The sequence below is a fragment of the Clarias gariepinus genome, chromosome 22, assembly GCF_024256425.1.
Source record: "Clarias gariepinus isolate MV-2021 ecotype Netherlands chromosome 22, CGAR_prim_01v2, whole genome shotgun sequence".
NCBI lineage: Eukaryota > Metazoa > Chordata > Actinopteri > Siluriformes > Clariidae > Clarias > Clarias gariepinus.
This window is the reverse complement of record NC_071121.1, coordinates 13,501,612-13,523,833: the sequence shown is the minus strand read 5'-3', so window position 1 is coordinate 13,523,833 and position 22,222 is coordinate 13,501,612. Positions and strand designations below refer to the sequence as shown.

At 38.4% G+C, this 22,222-nt stretch overlaps 1 protein-coding gene across 1 annotated transcript; it reads left to right on the top strand.

Annotated features, from left to right (window-relative positions):
* The first annotated feature begins 4,979 nt into the window (after positions 1-4,979).
* Positions 4,980-20,378, top strand: nfascb (neurofascin homolog (chicken) b). Its single transcript, XM_053483218.1, has 25 exons — positions 4,980-5,105; positions 5,235-5,340; positions 5,564-5,754; positions 5,868-5,990; positions 6,134-6,304; positions 6,626-6,737; positions 7,034-7,218; positions 7,328-7,459; positions 7,601-7,744; positions 7,828-7,939; positions 8,039-8,202; positions 8,391-8,538; positions 8,616-8,740; positions 8,861-8,962; positions 9,183-9,395; positions 9,519-9,595; positions 11,146-11,371; positions 11,529-11,644; positions 12,348-12,558; positions 12,687-12,809; positions 12,931-13,104; positions 17,878-18,009; positions 18,207-18,273; positions 18,739-18,774; positions 18,867-20,378. Exons 1-25 carry the CDS (start codon positions 5,012-5,014, stop codon positions 19,036-19,038), a joined length of 3,456 nt encoding a protein of 1,151 aa, XP_053339193.1. The 5' UTR covers positions 4,980-5,011; the 3' UTR covers positions 19,039-20,378.
* The last annotated feature ends 1,844 nt before the right edge of the window (positions 20,379-22,222 follow it).

The following is a 22,222-nucleotide window of genomic DNA, read 5'->3' as shown; positions in this document are numbered from 1 at the left end:
AGAAACTCCCAACAAGCCAAAACTACCTACAACATAAAGGAACCAGAACACCCAGCAAATCACAGCATGCCACTTATGGAACCCAGCAGAGAAAGAGCCCAGGGCCAAGTTCCACACATCCCAATCCGATTAAACACCCACGGGACACCGGGACACACAAAGTTTGATCCATGGAGGCCCCAGCCAGCAACATGCAGCACCCAGAGGATCCACTGTCAATGTTCTGGTGCCGGACATCACAACACATCCCCACAGGTCAAACAGGTCACAGAAATTTGACATTTTATTTATGGGCGTAAGTGACAAGTTTTTATATTATATTTTGCTATATTCACATTTTGCTAAATAATGCTATCTTTATTATTTAATGCTATATCAGACAATCTTGACACATGAATGGACACATAACTGCAATAGTTTAAATTATTTACCATTTAAAATATTTGTATACTATAGTAACTTTGGTTTAGTAACGATTGTATGATTGTGTGTGTGTGTGTGTGTGTGTGTGTGCGCGCGCACAAGTGGGTGAGAGTGAAAGTGAGTGCGCATGCACTATGTAGTGGGAGAGTTGCTGACAGAGGGGACAGAGCTGTCTTGATCTCCATCTCAGCTTTTGACCTGTGAAACTTTTGCTCATATTTCATCCTAGGATTCAGGTGCACTAGCAGACACATGAACTTCTCTAGCTTACTGACAATCTTACTGTCGTGGAAGAGGAATTAGACAGGTTCTTTGTTAATGAATGGCTAAAGCATCAACTCTGGTAAGAGATAAAAAATCTGAAATGTGTCTTCTAGTCATATTTATTTGTTATTACAAAAAAAAAATAATAATAAAGACAGCAGAATAGGTATAATGTGAAAACTTGGAAATGCACTGCAGTGGCACAGATAAGCTCTGATGTAAGACTGTACAGTATGTACAGTATGTGCAAACCGAGAGCTGGGAGGGACTGTCATACATAACATGCATTGTATGTGTGTGGTGATGTCATGATGAAGAGATGGTTTTTGTGAGTCAGCTGCTTTTTGTGAATTGTAGAAAGGGAGAGAGTGTCTCAAGTAGGGAGAGTTTAACATTTTCCCCCCATGACTTATAACTTAGAACTAATGAAATATTTACTTTAATGGTGATTTGAAGAAGTTACAGGCACTAATAATACTCTGCTGGGACATTGGGTAAAAGCTTGATGTGGCTGTTTTCTTTAGTGAAAAAAAATTAAGAGTAATTTTAATAATTCTACAATAAAAGTGTAGTTTATCTTTTATTGATTAGTAACGTAGCACTGAATCAGGACCAGCTTTGTACGCAGTAATTTACCATTATGAGCTATGAAGGTGTTTATCCTTCTTTTTTCTTTCTTTCTTTTTTTTTTATAAAGAAAAAGCTGTGTTGCTACATTTAAATCATGATAAGGTCAGACGAAGTGGTTTTAGAGCATTGTTGCAGGGGCAGAATAGTAGCCTTGTTGTCCTGCTCTTGAAGGAAATGGCACACTGAGTGCTCGTGCTCAGCACTGTACCTTCCGGTGCATGGCACTGACCAGTCACTGATGTCATGCCCGCTGCTGAGAAGTACGGTCAGCAAGGAACCGTAAGCAAGATTAGATCATATCTCTATCTGCTTCACGTCAACAGTAAGCCAAAACCATATTCTGGTGTGTCATGACACTGAAATGCAATTCCTGACATTTAAAATGTTAATGATTCACTTCTGACAGAACCTTCATATACGTACAGTACAGTAAGCCCATATCTCATATCTGAGAGCACAGCAAATTGTTCTCTCTTTTTCTCACAGTGTGTGGGATAAGAATGTTTCACCCACAGTGTACATCTCTCCTGGGCCCGATTCTTTCTCAGAGCCATCAAGAAATCAACTGGTTTCACCTGTTTAGGTTAAAATCAGGAGTTCCTTGAACATTGTATCTGGGCAGTCAGCGAATACTATTCCATAAAGATTTTTTTTTCTTTTCTTTTTCTTTGAGGAGTCATGGGATTTTTTCTTTTTGCATTTTAATTTTCCTAGAGAAAACAAACATTTCATTCACTGAGCCGGCTCCAGTTTTCAAAACCAAACAATGAAACCCACACATTGATGTCATGATTAACGCTGTTACATTTTTTGTGGCGTGTTACATATTGCAAACATTGTTTCACTATTTTAAAAATAAGTCCAGATTACCATTTGTTCACTTGACCCGATGATTCCCAGGCTTGAATTTCAAAGATGATCACATTTAAAAATCACATTTAACACAATTTCACAATAACAAGATTATTTAAATAGTTTAACATATTTTAGCACAACTGTATGAATATTTTTCTTCCAATAGATAGATAGATAGATAGATAGATAGATAGATACGTACATACATAGATAATTAAGCAAATAAATAAACACTGGCTGTAAATCAGCCATCTCATTGTAACTCAGCCACATGTTCACAAGAGGGAGGGGGTGGTGGTGGTGGTATGTCATTCATGCTACATGAATAGGGTGGATAACAGTTGAGAGACAGCTGCAAATAGATCACATTGGTTTGAGTGGCTTACAGTCAATGAAACATCTGTTGAGTTTTTCATTATTTTGAACACATCTTTATACGACAGGTGCTGCATTTGGGACTATATGTGCAACAATACATAAACTGGACTATTATGATGTGAGGATAGCTGAAGCTTTATTTTTTCTTCGGACCACACTTGACTTTAGAGGTAAAAATTTTAACTTGAACATTTGTCTTAACATTGTTATTATGATTACAACTATTTTGTTTCATTTTCTTCACTACTAAAAAGATCTATGAGCTCTATGGGTCTGAGCTGGTAGGCCTTCAATATGTTTATTCATTTATTTATCTGTTAAACAAAATCATAAGAGATCATTTTGATACATAAACATGTATTTATTCTTTCTTTTTTTTTGCTTCCATAATTACTTGTTCATTTCAAAACCAATCTTAATTCTTTCTTTTTTGTTTTTCATTTTTTTAACACCATGAAACCTTATGTGGTGAATTTTGTTCTGTAGTTAACATGGGGAAATACATTTAAATATAATTGTTCCTTATAAATAGGCAACAGTCACTTGCCCTTTTAGTTGTGTATACACCTGGCATTACATTTGTTTGTTTATTATAAATGCTGCATTGTTAAAAATTTAAATAAGGTTAAGATTACATTGATCATTTTATAATGATTTTAAATTGCTATGAAAGCAAAATAGAAGTCCTGAGGCAGTGAATAGACCAAATCAATAGAATTCTTTACATACTCTGCAGTCTGTGTACACCTGACCACATATTACACCCATCTCTGGTTCTTCCCTAAACTGTTGCTGCAAAGTTTAAAGCACCAAACTGTATAAGAGGTGTTTGTATTCTATATCTATATGATTTTACTGGACCTAGTGTCCGATCAGATTCATAAACCATGGCTTGTTGGTGTGGAAGAATTTGAGTGGCCTTCACAGTGGCCTGCATCTCTGACCTCAACCCCACTGAAGACTTTCTGGATGAACTGGAATGCTGGCTGCATGCCAAGCCTTCTTGCCGGGTATCAGTGCCTGACTTCGCTAATGCTCATGAGGCTGGATGGTTAAATCCCCACATCCTTGTTAAGAAATCTAGAAGAAAATCATCTTATAACTGTGAAGGTTGTAAAGCAAAGGAGACTAAATCTGAAAGGGATGTTTAAGAAGAAAATGTAATTGTGATATTCAGGTGTCCACATATTGTACTTAAATCTGTATAGTATATTTACAGGTATTTGATACATTTAAAATGCTGTTTCATTTGTAATGTATTGTTAATATGCAAAATAGTAGGTCAAATGAACTGTTATCAAAATAATTACATGCTGGCATAAGGAAATGATTGGCTATCATTAAACAATGCATGTACAATGCACTCTTTTTCATGAGAAATAAATCTACATAGTGCTTTAGAAAAAGACATACAAGGGATCTCTTATGGAGGGTGTAAATTAACCAAATTACCTTCAGATTCACTCCCTGATTATGTACTCCCAATTTGCATAGCCCAAAGCCAAGAGCTTTACCAAGTTATAATGATAAAATCAAAAAGCTAACTAACAGACATAAAAGCTCTGCCTCCAGGGGGAAGGAAACTACCACTAAAGAATTACTGGATATTGTAATTTACATGTTTAAAATACTTAACAGAATTCATAAATAGATTAAAATAATCATATAATTATCCCATTTTGGTATCAAGGTTGCTTGAGCAATACTGATGATTAAGACTGGACAAATGCCCTATCATCCAGAGATCGCGAGTTTGATTCCTGTGTGATTATGCAACCAGTGGTCTAGAGAGAGTTGATTGGCCGAGCTCTTCCAGACGGGAAGGATGAGAGGTGCTTCCACATTAATCACAGATCCACAGTCAATCAGGGGCGTCTGTGAGCTCACGCAAGCGGAAGGAGCGGATAGCGCTGTCCTCCGAGTGTGTTACATTTCCCCCAACGGTGCGTCAGTGAGCAGTTCGAAAAGATGCAGTCGGCTGGTTTCACGTGATTCAGAGGAAACACATGAAAGTCTTCGGCCCTACCGACTAAGTGGTAGTAGTAACCTTAATGTGGGAGCCTCCTGGTGGCAGGGAGGAATTGAGACCAATACAATTTTGAATAATTGGAAACTAGAAGAATGTATGCTGAGTGAATGATTCCACAATGACACTTAAATTCCATTTGGTTTATATAACAGTCGCTGAGTTTGGACAGGCCTTCTAATGTTTTGTGTTCACTGATTTACCCCTTTGTTTGCTCCAGCCTCCAGATGATGTAAACCTCTGAATGACTCTCATGACCCATAACTGAGTGTGTAGAAATAAGAATCAGGTTTATTCACTGTGTCATGTGTTGACACGCAAAGTGACTTCAGGACAAGACTCTTTTGTCCAGTACGTTATGTGCAAGATTAAGAATGGCTTTTTCTCTTTTTGTCCAAGTAGTGTATTAGTGGCATATTGCTGGTGGTTTCAGAAATGAGGACTGAAAGTTTGTGGAAGATTGTGGCTGCATTTATACTCTTGTTACGGATATGGAAAGAGGTATCTGCGTTAGAAATCCCAGCTGATGGTAAGTCAGTTTCTATTGATTATCCTTACATCATGTATATTTTGTCCTTCTGCATACACTGAAAGAAAATGGCTATGGCTGTCCAAGATATTAACAGTATTTGACTGTGTGTATGAACCCCAATTGCAGTGAGACAGCCTCCTATCATAATTAAGCAGAGCATCCAAGATCACATAGTGGAGCCAACAGATCCAATCATAGTCGAGTGTGAGGCCACAGGGAATCCTCCTCCAGTGTACGAAACATTACCTTATCACAGTTTTGAATTGTCATTTGGTTTGCCCCCCCCCCCCCTTTTTTTTTACTAAAAAAAGATTATGTGATATTTGCAGAGTTTTCAAAGCACATAATTATATTTTAAATTTGCATTTTTGAAAAGACAGTCTACCTTATGAATGTACAGGATGGTTTATGTTCCAGCAAATTTACTCTCTACCATATTTTGCTTTCCTCCATAGTTTTACTTGGACACGCAATGGAGTGTACCTTAATGTTGCACGTGACCCTCAGGTTACCATGAAGAGGCGCTCTGGAACACTTGAGATATTTTTTTGGGGACGTCCAGATGATTATGAGGGCGTGTACCAATGCACTGCTACTAATGAGTTTGGGTCAGCTCTATCCAGCCACATTAATTTACGTGTCTCCAGTAAGTCTCATTAACATAACTTAATCTAAAGCAACCCAGGAGTTAAATCTAATATTAAATGACATTTTGTTTTGTTTGCGTATCATCCTCTTTATCAATCATGGTTTGACCAGAGGCTCGTACATGGCTGAAGGAGTATTTAGAACCGGTGTCTGTGTTTGTGGGTCTTCCTTTGATTCTGTCCTGTAATCCTCCAGTGGGTCCACCCAGACCTCAGACCTACTGGATGAACAGCTGTAAGTATTAATAGACCTCAATGCTAAAATAATGATAATATTAATAAGGCAAAGTTCATATAGCATGCAAAAGTCTAAGTAGAATAAAAATATGCATATTTAAGTGCACCTTGCAACTTCTTTTTATTGCTCTATCGCCGCAGCTATGGTACCAATTCGTCAGGATCGTAGAGTATCAATGGCAGAGAATGGAGATTTGATGTTCTCCAGCGTTATAGCTGAAGATGGGCTAACAAACTATGTGTGCACAGCTCGTTTCCCCAACTCCAACATCATCCATCAGAAACCTCCATTAATTCTTCAGGTGCACACAGGTGTGTTGAACACAATAGAAATGTGGTACCAATGGAAATTATTGTCTTCCATATGATATGTTACCATACATAACTGATCTAAAGCAAGTCAAGCTGGAAAACCTAACAAAACCTTAGGTGGAGCTAAAAAACTAATTGTTGCCGTCAATTTGTGTTTTTCTTCTTGTTTATTATTTGGCAACAATTAATCTTTCTTTGTATCCAACGACAGAGTTCCCATTATGAATTTCCTGTCCAGACTGATACATATAAATTGAGTAGTAATTTTGTTTATCTCACTGATTAAAAGTTTTAACTGCATGTGGTTTTGTTATCATTTAGCTCGTATGGCAGCTCAAAACCTTCCCAAGTTCTTGAAGCCCAAAGGAACAGCCAGCAGTCAGATTGCAATGCTAGGAGAGGAGCTTATCTTGGAATGTTTCGCTTCTGGCGTGTGAGTTCTTTAGGGAGAGTTCAACTAATCAATAATGACTCATTGCTATCTAAATGTCACTGAATAAAAAACTCAAAATCAGGATTTAATTTAAAATTCAAAATCAAAATGTAATTCAGTTATTTATTTTTTTCTTAGACTTTTGTCAAAAATGGTTATTATTTTTAGAGATGCTTTAGTTTGTCATCTTATTTTTTTAGATTTTTGGAACTGTTATAAGTGATCTTTGTCTGGCTAGGAGGCATACACAAAGGTAACCGTAACAAATTAAGTGATTTTACCCTATGATTCCTCAGTCCAGCTCCCACCATTAAATGGTCTAAAGATTGGGGGAGCTTATCCATGGAAGGCATGAAGCTGGAAAACTTTAATAAAACACTGCGCATCAAAAAGATTTCTATGGATGATGGAGGGAGCTACATCTGCACTGCCACCAACAAGATGGGCAGCATGGACCATACAATCACAGTTAAAGTTAAATGTAAATTTGCAATGGATACCATTAATTAACTCAATGAGAAGAATGAAGCTGTTTAATATGTCGAAATTAAACATTTTTCCTCATGCTTTCTCTTCTTTTTTTTCTGTAGCAACCCCATTTTGGGTGAGGAAACCAGAGAACCTTATTCTCTCTCGAGATGACAGTGGGCAGATTGTGTGTCAAGCTGATGGAATTCCCAGACCTCAGATACAGTGGCTAGTTAATGGAGAACCTATTGAGGGTCAGAGACATCACATGCCATATGAGTAATCATGATTTCTGACCACACTCAGTGACAAAGCAAAAAAAAAAATTAAGCCCAGTCTGCCTATGTCTTAGGCATAATTTTCTTTTTATATGTATGTTATTTTGTTTATACCAGATGCTCCTAAAAAGCCTGGAAGACAAGTATCAGGTGATACTTTGATATTTCGTGCCGTGGTGCCTGACAGCACAGCTGTGTTCCAGTGTAATGCCTCTAACCAATATGGCTACATCCTGGCCAATGCCTTTCTTGCAGTAATTGGTAAATTTTGTAGAATTCAGGATTATAACAGAACTTTCATAAATGCATGTCATTATCCTAATAAGTTCAGGTTTCTTTGGCAGATATGAAGCCACGATTGCTTGGTCTTAGAGATGACTTGGTTAAGGTAATTGAAGGAACTCGGACACTTCTGCACTGCCCATATTTTGGATCACCAAAACCTGACTTGCGCTGGTAGTACAATATAATTTTCGGATATGACAAAGATTACATATACAGTATAAGTCCAGTATTTGGATGTGGATGGTTAAGGTTGTGTGCATTTGGTTTTAGGTCCAAAGGTGGAATGGGTTTATTAGAAGGAAGTAGATATGGAATTCTTCCTAATGGAACACTAGAAATAAAGCGTACCAAGCTCCAAGACCAGGGGACATATCTGTGTGTTGCTAGCAACATCATTGGACGAGACGAAATGGAGCTACAACTGGAGGTTAAAGGTGACTGTCTGAAACTGAACATATTGAATAATTTCTTATCAACATATCAAGTACATGGTTATTTGTAATGTACTGTAGGGTACTATGGATCTTATTACTTATTTACTTTTTTTTTATCAATGATGGTGCATTGTGGTTGAGTGGTTGCACCGTTTGTAAAAATTTCTGACATTTAAATTTTTTCCCAGAACCCACTAAAATCATCCGTGCCCCGCATAATGTCATTGTGGTGAAAGGGAACTTGGCTGAATTTGACTGTAAGATCCAATCTGACCCAAGCTTGGAGGTAAAGGTCACCTGGCTCAAGGACAACAAATTCCTGATTTTTGGAAGACGGTAAAGGCAACAAAACACAATGCTATTTAAATAACTTTTTCTGTGACTTTTGTGCAAGTGGTTGTGTATTTGTACAGAATGACAAGGGATGAGGACTCTATGAGCATTGCCGATGTATATAGAAGAGATGAGGGTGTTTACACCTGCAGAGTTAAGACCGAGTTGGAGGAAGTCAATGCATCAGCAAAACTCACTGTGATGGGTATATATATATACACACATACTCACAGAGAGGGAGGAGCAGGGGGCATGGAAAATTATTACTTGCAGAATGTGTCAGTGTGAATGATGCGTCAATCCCTTTTCCTTCTCTGACTACCAGATCGTCCTGACCCACCTACTGACCTGGAGGTGTCAGATCCATCTGAACGAAGTGCAAGACTCACCTGGGTACCAGGACTGAGCAACCACAACTCTATCAAAGGCATGTGCACACGCACACACACACACACACACACACACACACACACACACACACACACACACACACACACACACACACACAAACACTGTTGCATATACTGTAGACTTTTAATTCATTCATTTTTTCCGAAGAGTATTTCTTTGTACTCCTCATCATTACTTTGGTGCATCATTTTTGTTTAATGTGCATACAGTAAAATCAAGTAAAATCTCTCTTTTAGAATATCTGGTGCAGTACACAGAGGACCTGCTTGCTGATTATTGGCTGGTGCAGAGTGGCTGGAAGAACCTGACCAGTTACCCTGGCCACCTGAACTCTGTTGTGTTGCAGCTGAGACCCTTTGTTGAGTACCAGTTCCGGGTTATTGCTATCAATGGGCTCGGCCCCAGCAAACCCAGCAAGCCATCTGAGTATTACGAGACTGGTGGAGCTGGTAAGTGAGGCACCATTTGTGCTGTGGTTAGGGCTTTTTAAGCGCAGTATCAGTCTTTTTCACTGACGATGAAGACAGTTGCTATGAACTACTGGTAGTAATTGTCTGTGTTAAACATTTTAGTTCCTGATGCCATCCCACGAAACATCAAAGGAGTGGGGACTGGAGTGTTCAGAAATAATATGGAGATCAGCTGGGAGGTGATGAGTAGATGCATGGATGAATGAAAGAGTGGTTGGTCCTAGAATGTATAGATGAATGCAGCTACATGGATTTGTGCATATATAAACATATAGCTCTTTTTTATTGTGTCATATGCCACCATTTGCATGCATTTAAAATAAGGCTACAGTTTTATTGATTCTACATATACCAAAAAATTCGAATACATTTTAATATACATTTTAATACAGTGGAACCTCGGATTGCGAGTAACGCAGTTTGCGAGCGTTCTGCAAGACGAGCAAATATTTGTAATACATTTTGACTTGGAAAACAAATAAGTCTTGGTTTACGAGTACCGAGTATCATGTATCACGTATGCGCTTCTTGTTTTGACGCAGAGCGTCGCGTGATCACAACTGAGCCAATGGTTTTTCTCTCTCTTACGCTCTTACCGTGCCCCTTCACTCACACACACACACACACACACACACACCCCTCCTCTCGCCTTCACACACACCCTGCCTCTCCTCCTCCCCTCGTCTACACACACACACACACACACACACACACAGGTGGTTAATTTGTTTTATTTTTACTTTACAGCAATGATTCTGTTAGCTCACGGGAGTGTCATTAGAGATGTTCCTTGTTAATTGTTCAGATAAAACAGTCTCTCCGTTAATGTGTGAGAGGATGGAGGGTTACTGTGTAAAACGAGAAGAGGGGAGGCACTAATTCTTCTTCTCCTCTTACTTTAGCTTCACACACACACACACACACACACACAGCATCTGCACGCACAAATGGAAACACTTATCTGTCTGGATTTATTTTTTATTTTTTTTTAATTAGTTTTATTTTTACTTTATATTTTGTATTCATTATTTTTATGTATTTATTTTTTGGGGCTGTGGGATGAATAATTTGAGTTTTAATTATTTCTAATGGGAAAATTCACTTTGGTTTACGAATTTGGTGTTTTGAAATACGAGCCCCTTCCGGAATGAATTATGCTTGTAATCAAAGATTCGACTGTATTACTATTGTACAGATTATTCAACATTTTTTTTTTCAACAAATTTTTTACTGTTACAATGAATACATGATATACAATTTTAGTTAGATTCATTATAATTAGATCACTGAGTCACACATAACCTAACTTATACAGCGCAACTTCAGCTTTTTTTAAGCGCAACTTCAGCTTTTTTTTTTTTTTTTATTACTTTGTTTTTTCTGTCTCTGTTTTTAACAGAATTCCCTGCTGCTAACCTGATAATAGACAATGTTACATTTGACAGCTAGTTAGCCAACTGGTTCCTTCAGTGTTTTTTATTTTTATTTTTTCCATGCAGTAGTTATTAACAATACCAACGTCTCTGCTAGTATACATTTGCTGGAAAAGCTTAATCAGCGATTGCGTTTATTTGTGAAAGAGCATCTAATATCCATTTTGTTGTAACAGCTGGCAAAATATTTTTATTTGTGCAAGATATACAGAATAGTTTGTGTTACTGTATATGAATTTAATTGACTACATTCATTTCATAAATACATCTTTGTCTCTGGTATGTTGTGTGTGAAGCCATTGGAGTATAGAGAGTGGAATGGGCCTAAGCTCGGCTACATGGTGTGGTGGAGAAGAAGAGATTCCAGAGAGGAGTGGAAAAACTACACCACCTACTGGTGGTGTAGTCACATCATCTACGAAACTGACACCTTCACACCCTATGAGATTAAAGTACAGGCTGTCAATTACTTTGGCTTAGGACCAGAATCTTCTGTGATCATTGGATACTCAGGGGAGGATCGTGAGTGATATTCACCACCCACACCTACATGCTCACACACACTCACACACACACACACACACACACACACACACACACACACACACATACTGTATATGCACACTATTTCATCAGTATATTGCACAATAAATGTCTTAAACATGGCATGATTTAATAGGTCCCACTGCTGCTCCAGCTGACCTGCATGTCTCAGATGTCGAAAGCACAAAACTGACAGTCTACTGGCAGCCTGTTCCCCAAGCCAGCATCATGGGGGAGATTAAAGAGTACACGGTGAGACCTGAAATCAGTCTTTAGTCACTCAGAGTGACACTACATAGAGAACATGTAGGGATTATAAATAAATCTACACCAATTAGCCATAACATAAAGGTGGGTTATCAATTATATAACAGTAAACTGGTGACAGGATCATGGGCACCTAAAACTCACCCATGCCCACGGAAACCAAAAGACTGTCCAGTCTGGTCCCACAGAAAAGCCAATGCAGCATAGATCACTGAAAATGAAATGAAAATGAAAGCTGGCCATGATTAAAGGTTGTAGAACCACCCAGTTCGATACAGTCTGCTCGCACCCGAGCACCCATGGGATAAATGTGCTGGACAAACAGGTCCAATCCATGGCGACCCCACCTCTTACCTAAAGCATCCTTGTCTTGGTGTCAGGCTCCACGGTGCACCCCTAGAGGTATTATCCCAAGGGTCCAGTGCTGCCCTGGTGGCACAAGGGAGAACTGACAAAATACTGGTCTTAATATTTTGTGCTGCAATGCTATGTTAGTCTCCTATGATAAACTTTCACTATTGTTCGTAACCAGAGCTTTAGATTATAAACAGTGTTAAACAGCTTCTACAGTGTTAATCATATTGAATAGCATGTATATGATTAGGAGATTAAATTTGGCAGATGTGAGCATGATTGCTGTGGTGGTACTATAAGATTACTTGCTTTGTTAATAATAATAATTGCTCAGGTATACTACTGGCGAGAAAGCAGCCGTCTGCCCCATCACAGCGTCACCACAAGGATCAAATCCAAGAGCTTTAAAGCAAATGGACCTCGACTTTCAGGCACCCTGTCTGGTCTCATTCCTTACAGCAATTACAAGATGTACATAGTAGTAGCCAACAACCGTTTTGAGGGTCCTCCAAGCAACAGGATTGAGTTCCAGACCCTTGAGGGAGGTACTGATTACTTGATAATTGAATTAATAAATCAATACAATACTTTACAATATTTTTTTTAATAATGTTTTTTGATTTGCCTACCCGAAGTACTAACAAACTGTCACTCTTATTCTCCTCATTGGCAGTGCCATCAGTACCCAGGTCCTTCAGGATCATGCATAAGCATTATGACACCATCTATCTAGACTGGGAGGAACCTGCAGAACCCAATGGCATCCTGACTGGATACATCCTCAGATATCAGACATGTGCGGATATCTCTGCAACAATTTAAAAATGAATAGCTAATAACTGTTAATCAATTTAGCCTACTTTTTTTGCCTCTGTCCTGAATCTTATGTTACAGTATATTTGTGACTTTCTGTTTAGTGAACGTGTCAGCAGGAGAGCGGATGCTGGAAGAGGAAATCCCTCCCAACACCACGCACTTTTCGTTGCGTCGCTTTGACCGATACACCCGCTACAAGTTTAGTCTGGCTGCTCAGACGCAGGTGGGAATGGGAGAAGCATTCACAGAGGAGTCGCCCCATTTCACAACAGAGGGTAAGAATTTGCGGAGTCTCACCAAATAAAGGTTTTCAACAGATTTCATCATTGATTCATTAGAGCTGTACTTAGTTAAAAAGTTGATGTTAATTAATAATGCATAAATTAATTAAAATGCAATCGAGGAGATGAAAGAGCAAAGCGAAAGCAGTAACAACAGAAAACCAATGCTACAGTAACATAAAGACATTGGGATTTGATCAAGCCGCGGTATTAATCCAAAGACCTGCTGCTGTTCTAACTTACTTTAAAAAATATTTAGCAGCATAAATAAATCTGTGGATGGGTTTGGTGATTTTATAAATACTGGTAAGTACAATGTATAAATACAAAAAAAATAATAATAATAAACATTATTAAAAATAAATATGGGGATTGGGGGGTTGTGTAAATGTGTAGTGTGATTGGGGTCAAAGAAGGTCATTGGCTGATTACATAAACTATAATACTGTTGGAACAATACCTTACATTTTTACAATATAGTTACAATAGGTACAATTATTTACATTATTTGACAATATAGTTAGAATATTTTTTTGTACAATAGTAACCCGTGCAATAACATTTTTTTAAATTGTGCAATATTATTTCACCGAGTGGAATTTGATTTGATTTAAGGTGTAACTACTGTATTGTATTTTTTCTTTTTTTGTGTATTTATCCTTAGTACCATGTATACTGTAAATATTTATTTTTGATGATGTTTCTTTTCTTTTCTTTTGTATTTATACATGGTACTTACACAGTGTTTATACATGTGTAGCAAGGTGAGCCAGAGCCAGAATCCAAAGATCTTCCTCATAATAGGATTTATTCTCATGACATGGGCCCTGAGGCAAGGCAAGATTCTTACATACAGTGTCATCAGAAAAAACAGGACAAAGAGCATTCTAAAGCACAACCACTTTCATTAGAGAATAGTGTACTTGCCAAGCCGTGCCCATCTGCACACAACAAATTATGAAGGGTCAGATTAAAATGCTCACACTGGCCATTACCAGCTGGATGATGTAACATAGTGCAAGACTTCTGAACCCCATAAATCCCACAGAGCAGATGACCCACATAAGAAGACTCTCAGAATTTCACTTCACGCACTAATATCCATGCTACTGATGTAACCATGTCAACATCAGCAACAGCGGCTGGTCAACAGATTCGCCCCACTAGGTTGAAACTCCTCAACATTAGACCACTAACTGCATTTCCAGAACATAAGGACCATTTGGAGAACTGGATCAGCCTCCTGAAGGGCTTGCAGGTCAGCTGTCTGACAAGGCAGCTCTTTCACAATTGCTAGAGATGCAGTAGACACCTCCAGCCGCGGGGCATGCTTGAGAGACACAGGGAGTGGCGTGCCATGACATGGCAATAGCGGGACCATGGCATCCACTGGTAAACCTAGGTAAAGTTGTTGTGACAGACCATCTGCATTGCGGTTGCTCCTATCTGACCGATATTGGATCTCAAAATTAAAAGAGGCAAGCTGAACTGCCCAGCATTGGCATTGGCCAGTGGCACCAAGCTTGACAGAATTCAAATGGCTCGTTGGATTATTGCACTATAAACAATGCACCATTGGCCAAGGAGATAGTCCTTAAATTTCTCAGTCATTGCCCAATTTTGTGCCAAAAATTCCAACTTGATAGAAGATCTTTAGGCTTGAGACCTTGACTGGCATAAGCTATTGGCTTTAGCTTTCCCCCCTTGCTCTTGGGAAAAAACTGCCCCCAGGCCAGAATGACTTGCATCTACCTCTAAAACAAAAGGTAATGAAAAGTCAGCATATGCCATTACAGGTGCTGTAGTAAGTTTGTACTTCAGTGCCTCAAAACTGACATGACATTTCTCCAGTAGGCAGGCTAACAACATGAACTGAAAGGAGGGTGCCTACCATCACACAGGGATAGCTCCACCTCAGTAGAATGTACATTAATTACAGGTACATAAACCATACGTCTCGCCACTTGTACTATGGCGGGAGATGCCAAAAGTCCAGCCATTAAACCGGAATCTGCAACCAGGAGGATCATTGACCACCAGCACTCCACACTGTGGCATTGCCTTACCACACAGCTCCACATCCAGTTTTAAATAACCAATAGCCAATAATATGGCGTTATATTCCTGCCACAATTCTGAGCGTGTGGTTTGACATTTTGAGAGCAGACAAAGCACTCTATGCGCATGCAATGTCTCCCCTGCTCACTCAACATGTTCTCCGCGCACGCGCGACTTCTCGATTCTGTGCGCGCTCGACTCTGTCTGCACGCGCGTGCAACGTTTGTTTTCTGTGCGCGCTCGACTCTGCGTGTACGCTCGCTCAACTTTGTCCAGTGTTACAAAACTGCCACAAAATCAGCCAATTACAGACTTCCACACACTACTTCTGATTGGCTGTTTCTCCTCCAATCAAGTGGCACTACTATCGACCGTTTAACGGAAGCATTGTAAATAAAGGTTTATAAGTGAAGAGGCCGGGTTGTCTGATTTGAATTTTAGTCGATGTAGTCTAACAATGAGCTATATGGATAATTAGATAAGTGAATAAAAACACACAATAGACAAACGAAACTGGTATATACTAATACTTCATTAAATAAAAATAAATACTATTATATTTGTTTATAATAGTTATAAATAAATGCAAATTTATTTACATTGCTTCCCTTATATAATTTATTTTCATTTGTATATAATTATATATAATAATATAATTTTAATTTCTTATTATTTTCTTTTGATTTTGTAAAGCTGCTTTGAGACAATGACCATTTTAAAAGCACATATTGCCAGCTGATAGAGAAGGAACAGCCAATCAGAAGTAGTGTGTGGAACTCTGTGATTGGCTGATTTTGTGGCAGTTTTGTAACACTGGACAAAGTTGAGCGAGCGTACAGGCAGAGTCGAGCGCGCACAGAAAACAAACGTTGCACGCGCGCACAGAATCGAAAAGTCGCGCGTGCGCGGAGAACACGTTGAGCGAGCAGGGGCGGAACTGCACGCGCAGAATCGAGCTGTTGAGCGCGCAGTGGAGACATTGCACGCGCATAGAGTGCTTTGTCTGCTCTCAAAATGCCAAACCACGCGCTCAGAGTTGTGGCAGGAATATAACGCCATACAATAACACCACCTAAACCCCCAGGGGCGGCCTGTGAGACAATAAAATACCCCCCGGAACTGTGGCTCACCAGTGCAGTGGCTGCTAGTTTTTCGGCGCTGGGTTTGAAAGGGACTGCATTTAGAAGCTAAAAGAACATGTGAGGAGTGGTACCAGAGGGGAACATGCATCCCATCACACACTCTTGCAAAGTAACCAAGTTGTTGACAACACCTGCACACAAAGCCTCTACGCTGATGGGAAAGCTGTAACCGAGCAATGCTATGGGCAAGCTGATAAATCTGCTCCTGCAGATTTTCCAGTTGATCTTGCTGACATTGCAACAACTCAGCCATCTCTGCTGGAAGAGCATGGGCCATGCTATCAGGGCTATTCTGAAACCCATACTGAATCCCCAATGCTGAAGGAACAGAATGACTGCAACCTCTCACACCACTAGGAAGACCTGTTCCCACCTAATTGCTTCAATTCTAACCCTCAGCAGAGTAGCACCAGGTTGCCTGCACACCATCTTCTTTAATTTATGACGCAATGCACAGTCCAGAACATGGTCCACAAAGTGATCCCTTAACAGGACATCTGCATTAGAAATATTTGTAGGGGCACACTGCTTTACCCTCTCCGCTCATTAATGCTAGTGAGAATTCCTGTAATGTTTCTCCTTCTAGTTGTCTTTTAGAAAAGATGGTCTCCTGCACAGCTACATAAGACTGAGAACACCCATACAGCTCTTGCAGTATTGAAATAATTATCTCTGGGTCCTCCCTATCAACAGTAGAATGAAATCTTATTTTATCACGGGTTTCCCCCTCTAGGTGATTGAACAGGAAAAATGCTTACTGTTCAATCTAGGTAATTGAACAGAAAAAATCTAGCAGACAAATGGTGAACCCTCATACACGCTTGTAAATGCTAAAGCCATTCATCTAACCCAACACCGCATTTTCCACTAAACATAGGACACCATCTATCCTGGGATACAAAAACTGATCGCTCCATTACAGGGACACAAGGGAGTTAAAAACCATTACCTGTTGGAGGAAGAGATTATGATGCAGAAGGCACAACATTGGATTCTGGAGTGGCAGAAAGTTTCTGGCATCTTTGTTGCTGTAACTTAGAAATTTCCCCATATCTTATATTAGGATCTACCAAAACCTCCAACCTGTTTCAAACTAATTGTTCTCTAGTGATCTCTGAATAACTAATTTGACAAGTGGGATATGCTCTTTTATAGTACTGGAGTAAACTATAAGATATGTAAACTGTAATATCTTGGTAATGAAGGCTTGGAATACTCGATATAGGAATAGGGAAAAGGGATATTGAACAAAACATAGGTTATTGATAAATTACCCAGTTTACCTTCTTTCAACTCATAAGCCTCTCATTTATATACCCAGGATGTGAGTTCTTTGTTAAAGTTGCAGGAGCAATTTGCAATAAATATAAATACTTTGCAATGATCTAATTGTATACCTGATTGTCTAAGCATAGGGAAATACCATGCTGGGTAAGGGTACAGGACAAGGAGATAATGAGTACAGTTTTTAAAACTTGACAAATAATTATGTACATCTTGTGCCTTAGACAAAAAAAAATGTAAATCTTAAAATACTAATGCAGTGTCTCTTTGTGCTTTTGAGCAGAATATAGCCGGGAACAAGTGGATATAATCACACAGGGATGGTTCATCGGGTTGATGTGTGCTATTGCACTTTTGGTTCTCATCATGCTCACAGTCTTCTTCATTAAAAGAACACGTGGAGGAAAGTACCCAGGTATAATGAACACTTCTTACAGGATTTTTGTAGTTACAGTTGAACTTTACACAAAAGTAAACTTCCATAAGTAAAGCACATGCACAATCACCTATTTTTTTAATGTAAGCTTCTAAATGTACAATTACTGGGAAAAAAGAAAACATGCAAGAGCTAAAATAAATAAAATTCAATACCTTTGTTTTTTTTTTATTCAGTGAGAGACAAACGGGGTTTTGGACTTGATTCTGTGGATGAAAGGGAAGAGGGGTCTTTTGAATACAGGTAATGACATCTAATAACATTCTCTATTGTTTTGTAGAAAATAGCTATGGGAAATACAAATATATGAAACCAATGCAGTCTTGTACCTATATTCTATGTCATGATTTAACCCTGTCATTCCACATTATGTAGCGAATATGCATCATAATAACTGTCCCTCTTTTTCCTGTAAATTTATCCTTTCCTCCCTCAACTGCCTCTCATTCCTGGTCATTCTTTCTTATTTTCTCATCGGGCCCCTGAAGGTCTCTTGAAAGGTATGATATATGCCATACATAATAACTTTTTTTTTTATCAGGTTCTTTGTTTAACATATTATATTACACACTAACTAATAACAAAATACTTTAGATATTTAAATAAACTCAGTCATGTATGTTGGTTTCACTGTCACAAAAACATAGCTTTGTTTGGCGCTAGTGAAGGCCTGTTGCTTTATTACTGTTGCTGTGTTGTTTACTGTAGGATAACGCGTGCACCCACCCTACCATACTCCAGGCGGTATGCAAAATATTTCCCAAGACTTTTACATAAATATGTTTTGTCCAGAAAAACACCTATATATTAATGTAAGTATGGTTGTGTTTCTCCAGGGAGGAGGAAAGCCGCCAGGGTCGGAGTCAGGGACACATGCAGAAAAAGACAAACAGTGATGACAGCCTGATGGAATATACTGAAGGTGATGAGATCGAGTTCAATGAAGATGGCTCTTTCATTGGTGAATATACTGGCACCAGTAAGAGAGACAGAGACACTTTTGCATAAAGCAACTCTTTAACAGGGTGAAAGAGTATAAAAGACATGAGACCCTCTGGTCCTGGGAAACCCCAATTTTACCTCAAACACTGCTGAGCATGGATGGATAACCAAAATGGAACTCATGTGCTACCGGCGACATCATGCCTGAATTGTAGCAGAGGCATTACAATAAAAAGTTTGGGGGTAAGCTGTAGGTTTTTAATAGCAGCAATGGGGCAACAGTGGATTCATCGATTACCATTTAAACTGCACACTGATTATTGTGCACGAGCTATTAGAATGGTATTTATCAATGAAGCCAGTAATAAGTTGATAATTATGTCACAGCGTACTGAATAACTGTCATTAGAATGTGTCAAAAAGGGGAAAATTACACAAACAATACTTCTACAGCACATACTGTACACATCTCTTTTAGGTGCTAACTTTGCAGTATTAAAATTTGTATCTCTTACGGATCCTTTGGTCTGTTCTTTTAAAGAAACCTTTAAACAGTGTTTCCTTCCTATTGCATTTATTAATGATGGTTCTAAGTAGAACCCTTGATGGGAGCTAAGGACATTTAACTCTCTAAAGAACCCTTGAAGAAGCCCCTTTTTTTGGAGTACATGTTTTGGAAGAACTGTTATTTGAGTGTGAGTTTTTGCTGAGTGTTTTTCTTGTACATCAATCAGATTTCTCATGTTTGTGAATGAAATGAAAGCACTGACAGCATAAAAGACATACTGTACAGATGTCTGCTTACATTGTTGGTCAAAAAAAAAAAAAAAAAAAAGCAGTGGACATACAGGCCATCATTTGGATATGGATATTAGTAACCAAGCTGATCAGAGTATGACAATGTATTTTTAGCATTATCATTTACATTTATACTTGCATGCATGCATGTGTTACACGAAGACATGAGAGATGTGAAAAAGTAATGGTACATGTAAGGGATGCAAAAGATACCCGAAGCACTACTGTACTTACATTCTCTTTATTAACCACTTACTGTACTATATCAGTAGTCACAGTTGCATAATTCAGACTGAGACAATGTAACAGTTTGTCTTTTCTTTGTCTAGCATGTACAAAGTATTTTTCTGTAGTGTTCTTTTGTCATATAATTTGAACTGTACAGACTTTTGTTTTGTTCCACCTATTACTTCTAAATAAACTAAAATTGTATACCCTTATGCCAAGCCATTTAACGTTAAATAAAAATAAACAATATATGTATAGCTTTGTCCTGGTGACATACTGTCACAAAACACTGTACAGCATAATATAATTCAGTGGTCAGGATTGTACATAGTCAGTTTATGATAATAAAAATCATGATGTATTTTGTATCCATTTGAGAACAAAACAGAACTCCAAAGATGTCAATAGATATACAATTATGACATTGAATTAACTTTTTATTACATTATATAGCTTTCACATGGTCATGAGTGATATTATCCTGAACTTCCTCTATACTTTATGTACCTGCATTCATTGGTAATTTACAATAAACTAATTTACTGTCATACACTTTGTATGACAAGTTTGCCAAGGTTTTAAGAACAGCCACTTTAACAAAACAGGAAATGGGTGTTCACTATTTTGGTCCAATCTCTCATTCTTAAAAAGATCTGTGTTACTGATTTTGTTTACATATTTTACATTTTTATATTTTAGTTTACATGTTTTGTCTTACATATACATTGTATGAATACAAGCTTTTGCACCAGTAGCTGAGCAGAGTTTGTAAAAAGGTTCAAGCAAAAAAAAAAAAAAAAAGCTTTAAGGTCAGCTTTAATGTAATCAGTGCTATTATTATTTTAGGATGAAGCCCATGCACTTGTCTATCTGTCTTTCTGTACAGAACCCTGTGCCTAACTTATTAATACAAAGAAATCAAATTGTGTAAGGTTTGTTCGCTTTGTTTGCATTAAGTTGTACCTCTTTCATCGTCAGTAAAATGCAATTCGCATTACAATTCACTTATACCACTTCAGCACTGTTATTTTAGCAATAAAAATATTATATAATCCCAAGAAATAATTTTTAGATTAGCTTTTGTAATTAATATCTATCGGTACAGGTTTTTGATTTCTAGACAGGTTCGATTCTCACCTCTGTGTGCATGGAGTTTGCACCACCCGTGCTTGGTGGATTTCCTCGGGGTAATCGGTTTCCTTCCACAGTTTCAAGACATGCAGATAGGCTAATTGGCGTTCATAGTGTGTGAATGAGTGTGCGAGTGTATATATGTGGGTGTGTCCTGCGATGTATTGGTACCCTGCCTGCCTCGTGTCCTAAGACTCCTGGTATATGCCCCAGGCCTCCTGCGACCCTGAATACAGGATAAAGCGGTATAGACATTGAGTAAGTGAGTTAGTGAGTGAGAGGTGCAGGTGTTTCTTTTACATTGAGCAAGTACTGAAGCTTGTTAGTAGTTTATTTTAAAATAGATTCTTATATCTGGCATGATTGAAGACGCACCAACAGTTTGATGCATGTGCAGTATGCTGTCAAAAACTGTGGATTATAATTTCAATTAAATTAAATTTTATTTGTATAGCGCTTTTAACAATTGTTATTGTCAGAAAGCAGCTTTACACAAATGAAAGTTATCAAAATTTGTATGAAATGTTAATGTGTATGAATCAATGTCATCAGATTGTCCCTGATAAGTAAGTCGAGGGCGCCGATGGCAAGGAAAAACTCCCTGAGATCTATGATTTATGTTGGGAAAATATTTACTCAGTTAAATGTGACACCAACAAAAAGGCAAAATAAATGTGGCTTCCAGATGTTTATCATGCTCTAACAATTTTAGTTCCAAGGTATTGTAAATGTGGTTAATCTTTGTACTGTACATTCTTGTTCTTTTTTTTGTTTCTTCTTCAAATTCAAATTTTTTTTGTCACATACACAATCATACAGAGTACAATATGCAGTGAAATGATTTTGTGCGACCACAGAGTCGTGACGGCAGCCATCATAGAAAATAAGGAACAAGATACAATAGGATAACGAGGGTAAAAAAGCCCCTCCCAGACTGTCCTTCGAAAAGGGCAGTGTGCGATCAGGGGTAAAAAATACCTCAGCAACGAGCACATAAAAACATGTAATCACAAGACATAAACATTGCAACGATGAGGGTACAGGGGATAGGAAATGTCCAATGTAGGCAAACAGCTCCAGTCCCTGCAGCTAG

Excerpts from the sequence above, each read along its gene's own strand:
- nfascb (XM_053483218.1), top strand. The coding sequence starts at position 5,012 with ATGAGGACTGAAAGTTTGTGGAAGATTGTGGCTGCATTTATACTCTTG. Across the intron at positions 5,991-6,133 it reads GACCTACTGGATGAACAGCT|CTATGGTACCAATTCGTCAG; the intron begins GTAAGTATTAAT and ends CTATCGCCGCAG. Across the intron at positions 13,105-17,877 it reads GCCCCATTTCACAACAGAGG|AATATAGCCGGGAACAAGTG; the intron begins GTAAGAATTTGC and ends GCTTTTGAGCAG.